This window comes from Gopherus flavomarginatus, chromosome 21, assembly GCF_025201925.1.
Source record: "Gopherus flavomarginatus isolate rGopFla2 chromosome 21, rGopFla2.mat.asm, whole genome shotgun sequence".
NCBI classification, from domain to species: domain Eukaryota; kingdom Metazoa; phylum Chordata; order Testudines; family Testudinidae; genus Gopherus; species Gopherus flavomarginatus.
In genome coordinates, this window is record NC_066637.1 from 8,011,467 (window position 1) to 8,028,680 (window position 17,214).

General features: G+C 49.7%; 1 protein-coding gene across 1 annotated transcript in view; it reads left to right on the forward strand.

The window, feature by feature from the left end:
- The window catches only part of ACAP3 (ArfGAP with coiled-coil, ankyrin repeat and PH domains 3), a 153,218-nt gene that overhangs the window by 91,797 nt on the left and 44,207 nt on the right, over positions 1–17,214 (forward strand). Inside the window, exons 5-7 of the mRNA XM_050931509.1 lie at positions 4,509–4,567; positions 11,127–11,310; positions 16,807–16,851. Of these exons, the coding sequence (XP_050787466.1) occupies positions 4,509–4,567; positions 11,127–11,310; positions 16,807–16,851 (288 nt within the window). The remainder of the gene's footprint in view (positions 1–4,508; positions 4,568–11,126; positions 11,311–16,806; positions 16,852–17,214) is intronic.

Below are 17,214 nucleotides of genomic sequence, written 5' to 3' on the forward strand. Positions count from 1 at the left end.
CATGTAAACATCACTCAGAGAGCAGCTTCTTGGAAAAAGTTGTAGGCCAGTGGCTTTTGGAGAGTGTTCCAAGAGGGCAGAGCGATGCCAAAAGCAGCAAATAATTTACAATGGTGAGCTGGGTGGTCTGAGTCCCCCTCCCCACCCCCACCCTCATTTGCATCTGTTCATATTTAGAGGCCATTCTTGACCGTTTGTATTCAGCTAGACTCTGGCATTCCTCTCGCTTTGTCCTTGGCCGCAGTCATCTGCGTAACGAATGTATTTGAGGATCCAGCCAACGCTGCTGCTGAAATCTATCACCCATAATGCTTTAGGCCTTCCAGTAGCAGGCCACACCGTAGTCAAGGGCACAATTCACTTCACTCCCAACGGGCACCTGAACTGCAGTGGAGATGCTCCACCGTGATCACCTCTGCCTGTTGTTGGCAGCTTCCGGTAAAGTCCAATGGCACTGTTAAAAAGTGTAAGGGACGTCTCCCCCAGTGCCCTGGCCATCATTCTCTCTCTTAGTATTATAGGGAGGGAAGGAGAGAAATAGACAGATAGCTAGATGTTGGAAACTGCTGCTGTTGCTTCCACAGTCACTGCGCTGCATGTATCCAACCAAAAACTTCAGAGATACTGGTTTGTGAGTCTAATACTGTGTAGTGTAATGAATTAATTCAAATTCCATTTCAATGGGCTGACATGGTGAAAACAATTCCCTTAAGCAAACCTATCAGAGTTGGTGCAGTGTTTTGTCTGTTTTTCACGGACAGTCTAAGGCAATTAGGAGCACAAATCCCACTTTAAAATGTCAATGAGCTGTATGTTCCTAAACCCATTAGGCCCCTTTTGAAAACCTCTCCCTTTATCTCTAACTGGCCCTTTGGAGAGGTTTTGCAGGCCATTACTTGACTCAGTGTAGCCTTTGAGATAGGACACTGGGCTGGTACTCAGGACACCTGGGTTCAAATGCTGGCTTTGCTGCTGGGTGACCATGGGCAAGTCACATCATCTCTCTGTGCCTCCGTCTCCCCATCTATAATATGGGGATAATGATACTGACCTCCGCTGCAAAGCACTTTCAGATCAAAAGCTGCTAAGAGTGAGGTATTATTGTCTTGTATATTATTATTTTCATGTAGGTAGCATCACTCATCTCAAACAATTTGCAGAGAGCATCGGGGATCTTTCAGGGTGAATCAGAGTGGATAGGTCCTGAGTTCTATCCATTTGCATAGGTATTTATCTTGGCACCTGTCATGTGCTTTCTGAAGGTCCCACTGTACTGAACTCAATTTATTTGCCTAAAAAGGATGGAAGTGTGCCTCCCACCCCCGGCCAGGCTTTGAAACAGCATTTCTGAAGGATGGAGGTGTATCGGAGCGGGTGATTAGATCCCTAAGGACCATGATCTCGTCCTCCAGCCAAGCTGCTACCTTCTGCAGTGCCATCTGTGTTGGGTGTGAATGTGGCTATGGGTGGCCTGAGTTAGGAGGACTGCTCCATTCTCTCAGAGCTGAGTCTCTGAATGCAGGGCCGGCGCTTCCATTTAGGTGACCTAGGCGGTTGCCTAGGGTGCCAGGATTTGGGAGGGTGGCAATTCGGCGACGGGGGGGTCCTTCCGCGTTCTGGGTCGGCGGTGGCAATTCTGCGGCGGGTCCTTCACTCGCTCTGGGACCCGCCGCTGAAGTGCGCCAAAGACCGGGAGCGTGGAAGGACCCCCCTGCCGCAGAATTGCCGCCAAAAACCCGGGAGCACAGAAAGACCCCCGCCTAGGGCGCCAAAAACCCTGGCGCCACTCCTGCCTGAATGCGCAAGCCAGAGACCAGCCCGTCGCATCTCCCTTACCAGTTCTGGTGATTTGTACAGCAAGGTGTGAAAGGTCATCTGGTAAGGAAAGGAGAAATGGCCATTGCAGGGGCAGGATATGATGCCCTGGAGCATCACACTAGAAACCCAGGTGGGCAGGGCAGCCGCAAGGGGCAGAAAACCAAACCAGACCAGGAAAAGGTGCTTTTACAAGCGGTGGGTTAAAAACATGATTAACCAGAGCCAGCTGTCTTGCCAGAGCCTTGTGGGAGCTTCACATAGGCAATGGCTGAGAACATTCCTCTGAACTTACTCTTGGGGCTGCATCAGCCCCCAATGCAAACGGGGTGGATCTTTTGGAAATCACTTACCCGGCCAAAGGAAAGTATTTAAAATGCAGCCTCTGGTGACTGTATCCTCGGAAGGAAATAAGCATGAACGGCCTGTATGCTTCCAGGAACGGGGGGTGAATCAGCAGCTGAGAGCAGAAAGTAAAGACAGGACTGGAGGGTTCTCAGTCCATTTATGGTTAGTATGGCTGTAGCATCTTGGCTCTCCAGTCATGGATCAGGCCCCTATTGTGCTAGGAGCTGCACAAAAACAGACCGGAAAGATAGCCCCCGCCCCAAAGAGTTGACAGTCTAAGGATAAGGCAAAAGGCAGCACATGGATACAGACAGAGGCTGCTCACGAGAAACAGAGACATTGACGTGCGCTGGGTCTGTTTACCAAGCTGGTTGGAGTAAGGGGCCCTTGTCTCACTTCTCCTCAATGGCAGCTCTATGCAAGGTGTTTTACAGTTAGCTCTTAACAGGGTCCAGTGCACAGTCCTTGAGCAGGACGGCAGGATTCTTAAGGAAGGGGTCCACATCATAGAGAAGGGCCATAAGTACCACATCCGGAAAGGCTCACACACAGGATCAGTGGGTTGATGGCAAATGGCGCGGCACGAGTTTGGTGGGTCTCAGCCCAGTTCCCAAGGCACAGATGTCCCTGGTACAAAAACCACCTCCACAATTGGCAGAGTCAGCAGAAAGTCCAAGGGCTGAATGGAACGTAGATACTGAATTCCCCCTTTGCCATATAGTGGGTCTCTTTCCAGGTCAGGATCCAGGCCTCTGGGTGTGGGTGCAGACAGTAAGTGAAACAAGCTTTTCTCTGTGTGCAGATTCCCAGAGTGGGCATGGTTTGGAAGGGAGAGAGCCAGGGTCCCAGCAAGAACCAATGAACAATGTCATATCAGGGGATCATTTGCTGTTGGGCCCAACTCCACTCTGGAAGCCCTGCCTGTCTCCACATCTGCAGGGCCTCTGGGTGTCACCAGGGAACCTCTGTCCATCTGGCCTCAATTAGTCAAAGTGCTGCATCATCGAAAGGCATGTCTGAAATGCAAAGGCTTATTCATCATCAGGGAAGTGTTTCCCTGGGGCCGGGGGAGCGGACAGGCGGACCTCGCCCTGCTGGGACAGTATCACTTAGAGAAAAAAGACCAGAAGAAGGAGGGGAGATTTTGGATGCACAAGAGATATGATGGGTGTGTAGCAGCTGCTGGAAAAGTGTTTGGGAGCCTGGGACCAGTGTTGGGGAGTGAGGTTTAAATGATTGATAGGAGCAAGTTCTTCCTTTCTCCTTCTATACTTGTGGCTATGCTGCTTCCAGGGGCTCTCTCCTGGCCAGTACAGTGGGCTTGTGTTTAAAGAAGAAGTGAGGAGTGACATGTGGCCTACCTCAGAGACCAGATTCCCTTTCTCATGGCTGAAATTGAAACCACTGGGTGCAGTTTGAGGAGACAGTGCTCCCTGCTGACACAGCAAGGAACTCTACAAATGGGAGAGGCGCGGTTGGAAATACAAGCTAGGGAGGCACATGCTGTTGCAAGTGCATCCTCTCTGCAAATGCTGGAGAGCCAGGAGTGTTTGCATGTTAAGGCACACTCTCTTGGGAGCTTGTATGACCCTCTGCAGATCATGGGAGCTACCATCCAGGAGCCTTTTATGCTGATGGCTGAATGGGTGGAAAAAACATATGACGTAAACCAGAATTGATTGTGGTAGCACCAAGTAACGGGCACTCTGCCAGTCCATGGGAGTAATGCCCGATACCCCCTCTCCACACATACACACTTAGGATCCCTGGAATGTGAATCAATTTTCTTCATCTAAAATCTATTTCCATGTTCAGCCCTGTTGTCTTCTCTGGTGAGGACCCATCTCACTACCCAGGCATGGCAGCACAGGGTCTGATGGAGATATATGTGTGTGTCTGTGCAGTGCAGCCCCGCTTCCCCAAAGGTTACATTGGACATCCAGAACCTTGGGATAAACAGGGGAATTGGCCAGACAGCTTCGGGAAGGACATGTTCTCACATTCCACATTAGCATCAGTCTCTGTAAAGCACTCATTCCCGCGCCAGCCACATCTGTATTGTTCTTAGGGTGGGGAGTGAGCACAGATCCCTTGCATGGAGCACTGGGTCAGTGGAGCACGGCTGGGAATCAAACCCACCTCCTGCATAGGACAGAGGAGAGTCCTAAGCCTTTGGGTTCAGCCTGGATTCCAAGAGAAGTTGAGCTCAGATCTTCCCCATAGATTTGTAAAGTATGACACTGTCAGGCCAGGCCAGGTAACCCTCCCAGCGCTGCGCTTCGGCCTCGCCTTGGGGAAAGTTCCATATTTTCATCTTTTCTTGTTATTTTTTCCTTTTATCTTAGATCCTTTTTGACCAAGCCCAGAGGTCGGTCCGGCAACAGCTGCACAACTTTGTGAAAGAGTGAGTACTAGTCGATTGGGTCCCCGCTGGGCTCCCTGATGAACTACGGACCCTCTTGTGTCTGTGGTGAAAACAGGATTGCAGTGCACTGGCTATGTATATATTCAAGACTCTGACTGGAGTGAAGGACACATGCAAGGGAAGGGAACCATAAATCCAACTTGTGCAGTGGGATGGTGTGACCCCTGCTGCTGTTGTCCTGTCATCTCCTCATTCTGTCATGGGAAAGCTCCTAATTCTGGGTGCAATCCAGGTCCCCCTGAGTTTAAAATGTAAAGCTGGACATGAAACAAAACCCCAGATCTGAGTATCCCCAAACTGTGTGAAAGTTCAGTTCCGGTTCCAAACTTTACAAGCTGACTCCTATCACCACACTGGGGCACACCAAACCCCCAGCTCAAACACCCCCCCAAAATCCGGATCTGTGCAGCATGGGTCCGACACCCTCTTGGTAGGAAGCCCTTTGAGCCAAGCCTAGTTTGGTCACTGCTGCCACCCCGACTGAATGAGGTGCAGAATCTGCTTAGTCCGTCATCTAGATTGATATGGCTTTTAAAGCATAGGTCAGTGCCCAGCCGTCTGTCAAAATCCAGGCAGGCACTTCTTCCCCGAAGGACTTCACTTCAGAATCCTGCAGCCTCATTAAATTCTAAGTTTCTCACAGGGCACCCGTATCCCCCCAAATCAAACCACACCTCCCAGGACAAAGGAGCCTGTAGACGTCTGTTGCACATAAACTTTGCAGATGGGGGGAAGGCTCTTTCCGCTTGCGGAGGAAGCGGGCTTCTCGTGGGAGAGATCAGCCAGCCATGCAATCCTTGCACCACTATCGTTGGAAATCTCGTGAGGACACTGGCACCGTCGAATCCAAGCCTGACTCCTAGTCCCAAGCTGGGTAAGATTTGGAGTCAGCCATCCCCCGGCCCTTATAAAATGGAAAGTAACTCCCCCTGCACAGGAGTGTCGCCAGAATTTCTGGCGCCCTAGGCAGAATTCGGAGGGCGGCATTTTGTGCGCTGCCCACAGGGCGCGCGGGAGCTTCCAGTTCCGCTCCCATCGCGCCACCAAAGAAGGGCCCTCCCGAAATGCCGCAGGCGACAGCGGCAGTCAATGAGCTGCTCAATTGCCTGCCGCTGTTTTCCGTGGCGCGTCAGCAGAAGGGCCTTCTTCGGCGGTGTGACTGGAGCGGAACCAGAAGCTCCCGTGCGCCCCATGGGGAGCGCACAAAATGCTGCCCCCCGAATCCTGGCACCCTAGGTGACTGCTTAGGGTCGCCTAATGGAAGCGCCGGCCCTGCCCCTGCACCCCGATGCCACGTGGCCACCTGTTCTTATTCGTCAGTCAGAGGCCCGGCTGTCTCTTCCTTTACGCCTGTGCAAAGCGGGTGTAAAACACCCCGTATGTGTGACAGAGGATATGTTGTCGTTCAGCCACACAGCTGGTGTGAAGTAGAGGAGAATCGGGGCTGGGAATGATCAGGATGTGGAGGGCCCACATCTTAGCTCAGGTCTATCTCAATCTGCTCTTTCCCTTGGGTAGGGGAAACAGAATCTCTTCTGCCGGTGTAGGCTGTTTCCCCCCCCCTCCGCCCCCGAGTGCCCACGCAGCCTGTGGGCAGGTACCAAGTGCAGCGTGAGATCCCAAATCAGCTGAATATAGGTCAGCGAGGCAATGGCGGCCTTCAGCTAAGCGGGAGCTGGTTTCCATGGGAACGGGTAATTGAGTGTGAATCCATCAGCAGCTGTGGGTGGTTGGGTGTGGGGGACGACCCACAGTTGCCCCTCCTCCCAAAGCACTCCCCATCCCCCATCTCCGTCTAATCATTTCTCTGATGAGCTCAGATTTAATCTGCTTAAATCCTGGCAGCTGGAAGGGGGAATTTCACCTTCATTTTGGGGCTATCACCGTGTCCGCGTATTTGCGTTTTATTCTCCCTTTGTCGTGCTCATCGGACCCCCACCATCCCAGGCTTTGGCGCTTTGATCTTCAAATTGCTATTGTTTATTTGAAATTGGTTCTGTGATTGGGATCATTTTAAAGAACCTCCCAGGACCACATTGGCAGGTTCCTGGCTGTGAAAAGGAAGCGACAGCAGCTATGCCATGTATAGTTTTATACACAGCCTGCAGCTAGCCCTTCTCACCCCTCAACATTGTTGTGTGATTGCACTCAGGGCTGGCTTGACAGCCATGGAGCCTCTGTTTATCCAGGGGTCAGGCCCAGCACGGACAGTGCCAGGGCAAGTCCTGCCCCACTCATGTGCCTCCATCTCCATGTGGAGGAGCCAGCCCTTGGGATGAGAGGAGAGTTCAGTCCTGCCGGCCCTGCACTTGCGACCCCCCCTAAACCTGTCCCATGAACCCTTGGTTCAGAAGCACTAAACTAGGTAAATATCTAGATGAGTTGATGTCCCCCCAGGAAGACCTCTGAGTACCCCCAGGGGTGCACATACCCCTGGTTGAGAACCAGCGACCTAGGGTATGTTTACATTGCGGCAGGGAGCGTGCCTCCCAACCCAGGTAGACAGACATGGGCCAGCTCAAGCAGAGCTAAAAACAGCCGTGTGGACATTGTGGTATGATCCGGCCCACCACCCTGCATCCGTACTAGGGTGGTGAGCCCAAGCTACAACGTCCACGCTGCCAATTTTAGCATGCTAGCTCAAGCAGAGCTAGAGCGTGTCTGTGTCCATGGGCTGGAAGGCTCACTCCAGCTGCGGTGCAGCCATGTACCGAGAGGTGAAATGTTTCAGTCCCATCACCCAAACCTTAGTGTGTTTCATCTCCCTGCTCACCGTATCCTCTGGAGAGTCCTTGCTAAGTCCTTGGGCTTAGCCTTAGTTTGTCAGAAACCTTGTGATGTGCTAGGAAAGGGAATGACCTTCTGTGGCTTTCCACCATCCCCGACCTAATATTTTGGCTCTGCAGGCCAGAAATTTCACCCTTCTCTCCTCATCAATAGCCTCCCAGTGGGAGTGGAGAGGATCCAGCCTCATGTGTGATCTGATGCTGGGAAGAAAGGGGCGCACTGTTAAGTAGTCAGGGGCTGCAAGAAGCCTCAGCTGAACAGAAATATTGTCCCAAGATAGGGCTGGCAAGAGAATCAGGGGTTTCTTGGAGGTAAATAAGAGGAGAAAACACCAGCCATCTGTGAGCTTTCCAGCTGAAAGACCATCTGCGGTTCCACTTCTCTGTAAAGGCTTGGGCCATCCCTACAGACCCCCTTACCTGCCTGGTGTGGTGCTGAGGGTGTGCCACATCTTAATTCCCCCCAGTTGGGGCAGCAGCCTGGGTCAAGGAGAAGCCAACGTACACTCACCAAAGAGCATGTCCCCTTTTAATAAGGTTTCAGGACAGGAGTGGTGACAATAGACAGTTCATCAGGACCCTGTAGGGTGACCAGACAGCAAGTATGAAAAATCAGGACAACAGTATGGGGGGTAATAGGAGCCTATATAAGAAAAAGCCTCAAATATCGAGACTGTCCCTATAAAATAGGGACATCTGGTCACCCTAGGACCCTGGTTCAGAGCTTCCCAATTTAAAGTCCACAAAAGCAAGTCTCTGGCTGGTTTTCTGCAGCCTGAGTGAGACACCACTGCCCATTGCAGCCTGCAGCGCTTCTGCTCCTCTCTCCTGCTCTGCTTCCTGTTCCTTTTTAAATAGCCCAGCCCTGGGGTGGGGTGGGGTAAGGCAAGGCCTCCCTGATTACCTACCGGCTGTAGGCTCCAGCCTCCTGTACGCGCCCCCATGGATTCCTACCCTTTTCTAATGTGCATAAACATTGAAGGGCCAGTAGCTCTTCACAAGGCCGGCTACGGGTTGCCTGGCAGGTGATGTCCTTGCTGCAAATTAGGAAAAATCACCTGATTTCCCCACTCTCAACTCAAAAAGCCCCAAGAAATGCTTCCTCTCCTGCCAGGCCTCGCTCCGTGCAATGCCAGCGCCCTTCTCCGGCTGCCACAGCCCTTCTCTGGCTGCCACAGCTCTCATGCCAAATGGGTCCGACTCCTCCACTCTCTGCTGGCCCACTTGGAAGTCTGTGGCTGGAACCTCAGAGTCTATGTGGCTTATTACCTTTGGAGGTGGGCTGAGGGCGGGGTAAAGAAACAGCGGCCACTCTCCCCTCCCTCTCTCCTTTGCTAACCATCGAGGGGATGGGGAGGAAGCAGAAGCCACTCCATTCATATTTAGCAGTGGCTCAGGAGGGAGCTTGTTGGCAGCCATAATAATAGCGGGGTAGAAAGCCTGACACCAGCTATTGGGCTGGTGAGAGCCCATGCCACTTGGCCACGCCAAGCCCACTGGCCAGAGCCCAGCAGGGGTAATAATAGAGGCCAAGGGGATATTTTTAAGCTCAGGAAGGGATTGTTTTCATGGTGAAGTTTGTGGCACTTGAAATTCAACAGATGAGCGTGCGCGCACGTTTATGTGTCACAGAACGAGAGGGGATGGGCACAGGCCGTGTTTGTGCGTAGGTGTCATAGTGAGCCCTTCCAATGTGAGGGGCAGAGAAGAGTGAAGTTGAAGCCCTGTTATTGTTCATCCTTGGAGTTCGAAGATGACCGTGACCTCATTGATTGGTTTGGTTTCTGTGAACACATGAGTGGCTGCTCAGGCCAGTTTGAGCTTTGAACAGTCTGTGGCGCACTGACCAAGAGGTAACGCTATGGGTTACTTGATTAACAAAGGACATGCTGCTGTTATGAGATTTTAGGGTGACCAGATGTCCCGATTTTATAGGGACAGTCCCAATTTTGGGGTCTTTTTCTTATATAGGCTCCTATTACCCCCTCACCCCCATCCTGATTTTTCACAGTTGCTGTCTGCTCACCGGACGAGATTTATGCTGCTGGCGCTTCTGCTCTGCCTCAGCAGTTCTCCTTTGCTCATAGACTGTCGCTCCAGTCTGGAAGAGACTTCCATGTTTCCCCTGTATATGCAGTCAGTTTCTCCTGGTTTTTATGTCTTTCTTTCTTAAAGCAATGAGGGGAGGATGACTTTTCGAGAATTAGGAAAAGCTTATAAATGTTGTTGGGGTGGGGGTGGGGCTGCAGGGGCAAGGGTGACCACTATGTAATTATTTTTATTTAATTGACTAGATTTCAAGTTGAAGGTGTTTTTAAGGGCCCTTGGTACTTTTGGCAGGAGCCAACATCCAAATCAGAGTAGTTTTTGCTGGTTGTAGTATTTTTCTTCCCCTCCTGCCCTAAGGGTTGTGTTGCTGAGCAGTGTGGAACAGGGGCCATTTTCCATCCCAGAAGTGACTGCATTTCAGTGATGGGTAAAGTGATTCCTGTGTATGCAGAGCATTGAAAAGCATCCTGTGTTTGCAGAGCATTTAAGCACAAATGCATTTGTGTAAGCATCTAATGTGGTATAATTATTGTAAACAAGCCAGCATTTCAACTTGAACTATGCTGGATAACGCCATACCTGAGATGTGTCAGGACACAGAAGTACTTGAACACAAGGTAGCGAGCTTGCCCTCTGCCCAGCAGGAGGCAGGGTGGTCCAGTACAAAGGATATTGGACTGGAACAGAACTTAGAAAACTTGGGTTCTAATTGGGCTCTGCCACTGATTTGCTGTGTGACCTTGGGTGAGTCACTTTGTTTCCTCTTCACCCTTTATGGATCCAATGTTTCCCATCTGGCACACTAAATAAATAAATATGCCAGTTACAAGAGTACAAAAAAGTCTGGAAAGAAAAATGAAACTTCTAATTTTAACACTTCAAATCAACAAACCCAACTTGCAGGCAGGTCAGAAGAGACATGCCTGTGGGCAAAGTGCACTTGGCTGGGCAGTGAATTTTAAACATGAGAACCGGCTGATTTGTGGTATTTTCATAGGCTCCAGTACAGTATTTTTGGTGACATATAATTTGACTGTTTCTTATAGTGCATGTTATGAAACATCCCAGTCTCATTGCAAGGCAGCTGGAGAGCATTGTCAGAATTGTGCGGGTTGCTGGGTGACGCCTTGGTGACGCCTCTAACTGTTTTGAAGGGACCACTTTAAAGTGCAGTGTTATTCTTTGCATTCAGAGGGAGATGTTTTGGGTCAGATTCTGATTCATCATTTCATGGAGCTTTAAGGCCAGACGGGACCATGAGTGAGACCTCCTGTCTATCACCAGCCATTGCATTTCATCCAGATACTCCTATATGAAGCACAAAGACTTTAGTTAGACCACAACATTTCAGTCCTCAGGAGACTAAACTGTGTGCCACAGGCACAGAACAGGAGAGCCCAAGGTGCCACCAATACCCAAGACCCTTTCAGTGCCAAGGAATTGATTAGAAGAGATATGCCCAGATAATCCTAGCAGGCAAACCAGGCACCCCCCTTCCTCAGGTCCCTGCCAATCTGAGCTGGGAGAAAATTCCTTCTAGCCCCAGATTTGGCAGAGCTGAGCGGGGTCACTGAGTATGGTGTGAGGTCAGGGTCTGGCCATTAGAGAGATCATACACCACTGGGATCCCTGCTGCATTCCAATGCTGATTCCCTTGTGGTCCTGGCTGCCCTGTAATGGTGGTCGTCCCCTTTGGGTTCCAGTGATGTCCGGAAGTTCAAGGAGACGAAGAAACAGTTTGACAAGGTGCGCGAGGACATGGAGATCTCTTTGGTGAAGAACGCGCAGGCCCCACGGCACAAGCCCCACGAGGTGGAGGAAGCGACGGGCACTTTGACCATCACCAGGAAGTGCTTCCGACACCTGGCCCTGGACTACGTGTTACAGGTGAGGTTCTGGCCTACCAGCTCCATCCAGTCTTCCTGTCATAGAAACAGGTGAACCCAGGATAAATGCTGGTTATCCATCAGCCGAGAGTAGAGGAGCCAGTGGGTGGGTGGAGGTGAGAAAAGAGAATTTGACATCTGGGTTTTAAATGGCATCTGACTGTGAAATTATCAGCACTTAACCTGCTGCCTCACATTGCATAGAATCGCTGGGAAGTTCTTAAAAGCCAATGCATAGTCTGGCGAGACCTGGTCAAAGGTGTTTGGAGGAGACCTGAAACGAAAGGCCATATCTGTACTGAAGATTTGCCCCAATTTCAGCTGCGGGGTAGCGGGGCTGCTGCAACCCCAAGGATAACCAGGAAAGCCACAATTTGCCCTCGATCCCAGATCTGTCCTGACCACCCTTTACTTGGCATATCCCAGCCTGTCCATATCAAATGCTTACTTTACTCCTGCTTGAAGGTGGGGTAAGTTCCACTGGTGTATGCGTCCTGGTGGGGTTGCTCTCTCTATAACTGGCATCGATTGCTTGGCAAATTCCCAGGATAGACAATGCCTAAGGGAGAGCCGGTTTCTCTCAGAAGTCTCTGCCTCTCTGATCTGCAGATCTCTCCAGTAGGGCTTATAGGATGGCATTGTGCAGTCAGCCAAAGTAAGAAAGAGAGATAATGCCTCTGAGTGCTTTTCTCCCCCATGTTCTGATTGTGAGTCACAGCCCATTCCTCCTACAGAGAGTTTCCTTAAGGAAAACCTCTGGGCACATGTGTGTGTGTTTGCATGTGTCTTTGTCCATGCACGCACATGTGTGTATACACATTGCTTGAAAAACCACACCCTAGCTGACATGGTAAATGTCACAATCGTTTCTCAAAGAATAATTAAACTAATTCCCTTGATTGAAGCTCCTTTTAGCATTACAGTCTCCTCGAAGAACAGGGTTTTTGCCCCCATAATTCCCCTTGCCCTCTGCCAAAGCTTTTGTTGTATCATTTGCAGATTTTATCAGCTGACTTCAGGTTTCTCCTTCCAGGCAATGGATTTAATAACTGAACAAATTCAGTGCAAATATTGATCTATGTGTCACTCTGCTAGCCCTCATTCCCTGCAGCACCAAATTGGGACCATCTGCCAGCACCTTCTGCCTTACCATGAGATAGTCTATGATGTCACATCCTACTGATTGCTGAAAATCAGCAATGGGTGGAAAAGAAATGCTGTCCCTTTAAGTCATGGGTATTTTGCTAACCTTGAGGGATTGTAGCTCTTTGCCTTCTGGGATTTAGAGATAAATTCAGCTGTGGTTGTTGGCAAGGTCACTAGGGAAAGAAGTTCCTGTGTTGTGGGCCAATATCCAATGCTGACGAAGGTAGAAAGCTCCACTAATGTCATAGGCCAATCCAGTGGGATTTCTCTGCTAGCCCTGCTGGGGGGATGATCTAAAGTCATGCACCCAAAAAGGCACAGACAGAGGAACTGGGGCAGGATCCCTTGGCATCTCTTTAGGCTCAGAGATGTTAGAGTTGGGAAAGGCTTAGCATTTCATTTATTTATATGGACACGCTAGGGGCCCTTGGCATAACTTAAATCTGCACCCTAAGTTCAGCAGCTTTACAAATCTCTTTCCCCTTCAGACAATTCCCCTTCCCTATTTCAAACGTCTCGGAAACAAGAGGAGTCTTGTTCAGATGACATAAAGGGGTTGGCCTATAATGCAGAATCTGGCCCAGCATTTTTTTGCTAAGTGCCTCTCATCTTGCCCAAGGATGTGATGTTCCTTGGGGAAAAGCAGATTCCAGCCTCTCAGCTCTCTGGCCTATCACAGCAGCCAAATATCTGTCAGTGAGATGATCAAGGAAAGTTGGAGTTAAATTAGTTAACTACTGTGCAAATCTGCCAAAGTTCCTGCCCCCCCCCCCCCAATTGGATTGCATGAATTTTTTAACTGCCAGATTAATTTGTTTTTACCAGTATGCATTTGTGTGGCCTAGGCTTGCCATCTAGTGGCTAGTTTGGTTCATTTATTGGAATGTCTAAATAAGACCAAACAATTAACAGAAGCCTCCATAGTGGGAGAAGGGCATCTGGCAAAAAGACACCTTTTGGCTTCATGCAGATGCCAGGAACCAGTCCTAGAAAGGCCATGACTGGCATATCTTCCTCCTTATGGCCTGGCACGTCCACTAGCACCAGACCAGAGCTGCAAGGACACAGCTCTCATTTCCTGGACCAGCAGCCTTGGAAAAGCAGGAAGCCTGCCACTCCTGCTTCCACTCAAAACTAATTTCCATTCATCACGAAACAGACTTTGGCCACAGGCCCAAAATTTGCACGAAGGAACTTTGCTTTTATGAATATTTGCAACAGTAACAACAACAGCAACAACAAAAAGAGTCCAGAAGGGGTTCAGACCCAGAAAATTGCAATTTAGGACCAGATTCTCCAGCGTGATCTGGCACATTTGCATTCCTCAGGCGGTGCATAGAGGCTGGATTCTGATTGTAAATGGCCATGGAGTTCCCCTTGTGGAGTGGAACCCCATATTTGGTTCCCATCCATCCCCTAACCCCATCCTGGCTGTGGAAGGGAGAAGGGGGAAGGTTGTGGGGCAGGCTGGGGATGTGTCTGAGCCGAGTTCCTCTACATGATACTCACTGGTATAAAGCCCTCTGGATAGCTGTAGCAGAAGATGGGACATGGCTGAGGAAGAATTGGGAGGCACACTCCATCCCCCGCGCCCAGGACAGCTTGGACATGGGAGAGAACAGAGCCCTTGGTCCCTGATCCAGGAAAGCGTTTGCCTGTAACTTCCTCTCAGCTCTAGTCTCAGGTACTCCAAGTGCAGCATCGTTGGAGCTAATTGGTGCCACATTTATAAATGAGATACTAACACACCGGGACCTGTTTTGCAGCTGTCATGGTAACATATTGTTCATGACACTGACAGCTGAAGCCCCATAGAAATCTTCTGCTACATTTGACAGGCTCTTTAGTGCTAATTACAGCACTTGTAAAGCTTCCCGGACTCGCTCATGGGCTCCATGGAAAGGTATTATGTAACTGCATGCTATTCATTTTTTATTTTTAAGGCATCACTCTCTCTTCTGCAGCCTCTTACTTTTCGTTTCCCTTTAATGTTTTATAAATCTCAGAAGGATTTTTCATCTTCTGACCTGTGGTCCATGACCCGAGCTGACAAGAATTTACTGGTCCTGAGCGCGTTTGCTCTTGTTCACCAACCAAACAGCTTTGCAACAGTCTCGCCCACCTGATTTTGGCATCTGTTATCTCGTGAACCACTAGTGCTCACTGATAGAGTTAAACACAGATGCTAGGCTGGCTTTACCTTGCCGCCAATTCACCAAGTATCCTCTACTATTCTGGTCCTCGTGCCTTTCATGGGCAAAAGCTTCTCATTGCTTCAAAAGGTGCTGTGATTTTGAGATTCAATTAATTAGGGATTAAGATGAGAGCCCACCAAACTCTCTGTACTGGTGACATATGGCAGGTCTCCAGAAATAAAAGGACAGCGCGCGGACCTGCTATATCATGCTGTCAAGGTATTTTTCCCACTTTGAACTTTAGCGTCCTAAAAGTGGGGACCTGCATGTACCCTTCTAAGCTTAATTCCTAGCTTAGATCTGATAGCGCCGCCATCAGCCAAAAATATAGTGTTTTGGCACACTTCCTGTTCCCCCAAAACCTTCCCTGGGGAACCCAAGACCGAAACCCCTTGGGTCTTAAAACAAGGAGAAATAAACCATTCCCCCTCCTTTCCCCCTCCCAGACTTTCCCCTCCCTGGGTTACCCTGAGAGATTACACTGATCCAAACTCCTTGGATCTTAAAACAGAGAGGAATTAACCTTTCCCCCCACTCCTTCCCCCCCCCCCCAATCTCTGGTGAGTTCAGACCCAATCCCCTTGGGTCTTAAACAAGGAAAGAAATCAATCAGGTTCTTAAAAAAAGAAAACTTTTAATTAAAGAAAGAAAAAGTAAAAATTATCTCTGTAAAATCAAGATGGAAAATGTTTACAGTGTCTTCAGCTCATATAGACTAGAGGGACTCCCTCCCCCCCAGCCTAAGATACAAGTTACAGCAAACAGAGGTAAAACTCCTTCCAGCAAAATACACATTCACAAGTTAAGAAAACAAACATAAGACTAATCCACCTTTTCTAGCTAGTACTTACTACTTTGAACATAAAAGACTGTTTCAGAAAGACTGGCGAAACTGGGGTGCACGTCTGGTCCCTCTTAGCCCCAAGAGCGAACAACGAACAAAACAAACAGCTCAAACAAAGACTTCCCTCCACGGAGATTTGAAAGTATCTCGTCCCTCCATTGGTCCTCTAGTCAGGTGTCAGCCAGGTTTACTGAGCTTCTTAACCCTTTACAGGTAAAAGAGACATTAACCCTTAACTATCTGTTTATGACACATACCCTATCTTTTATAATGGGGATTAAAAATGAGACTTTCCTGGTCAGAGCTGCACGTAGCAGGCTGAGAGATGTTGGAATGTGCTTATGAACCGCACTGCTCAGCACCTGCTGAAGGAGCACAAGAACGGATGTGCTTTAGCACCAACACTGCCTGTGTTTTGCAGAGGTGTTACAACAGCTGCAGAGTACGTTTCAGAACCAGCCCCTCCCAGCCTCACTAGATGGTGCTGTTGTGCTTCTCTGACCATGGCGCTAGTCTAGGGTGACCAGACAGCAAGTGTGAAAAATCAGGATAGGGGGTGAGAAGTCAAAAATCAGGACTGTCCCTATAAAATCAGGACATCTGGTCACCCTACGCTAGTCTAAGGACTGAGTGTGACTGAAGGCCCCTTCTTTCATCCTTCGAGGTGACCACACATCACAGGAGACCAGAGGCAGACTGAGGGCCGTGCAGGGGAAGTTTACACGGCAGCTGCCTGTGCTCTGAAGATAACTTTGATTTCCAGGGCTGTCAGGTGGCTGGTGCCCTTCCTGAGTGCTAAAGTCACCGAACTGGTTTCCTTTGTAAATCACAGTGTGTTATTTTAGGAACAAGGTCCTAGTGCAGGCATGGTGGATGCTGGTTACTTGGCCAGCTGAGCTATGGCGAACGTGTAGCCCTGAGCCAACACATGCTGCACTGACACCACTCGATCTAGCTGCTAGGAGGAAGCAAAGCAGTGGCCCAACAGATTTTAAATGTGCATCGACATCACGGGCACCAAGTACTAAACAGTCTCCTGGCTCCAGCCTAGCAATTCCAATGATCTGCAGTAACACAAAGGGGACAGCATCTTCAAATGCACCTATGTCCCTTAGGAGCCTACATCTGAAAATTTTGCCCAGAGACTTTAATTTGTACACACTGGCCCTTACCCAGAAATCTCTACATCTCTGAGTGGGCCACTCAGACGCCAACTGCCGCTGCCTGCTTAGGGTTGTTGCAATGGGTGCTGCTTGCTATGTCTAGCCCATGGGTTGCCGCTGCTGAGTTTCTTGTCTTGATTCCCTTTCAGATCAATGTCCTCCAAGCCAAGAAGAAGTTTGAAATATTGGACGCGGTAAGGGCGCCATTCAATTTTCCCTGCTGTCCCCAGACTCAGTAGGCTGCAGTGCTGCATGCTCCGTTTTGTCCAGGCAGATACACATCCACACGCGTCCCCAGCACTGAGACCATGTTTGACACAGGCAGGAAGGCCGATGTGGGCTGCAGGGTTCTGGGGCAATAGCGCACCACAAAGAAACAAAAAAGTTCCTCGGCACTCTGGAAGAGCAAGGGCTGCCAGAGAGGAGTGACAGTGACACGGTGGAAAAGGTGCCATTGTCACTATGTGGGGAGAGATGGGGGGATACCTGCGAGCTTAGTAAGATTAGAGGTAGGAGGAATGGAGAGAGAGAGAAGGTAGGAAAAGAGGATATGTTGA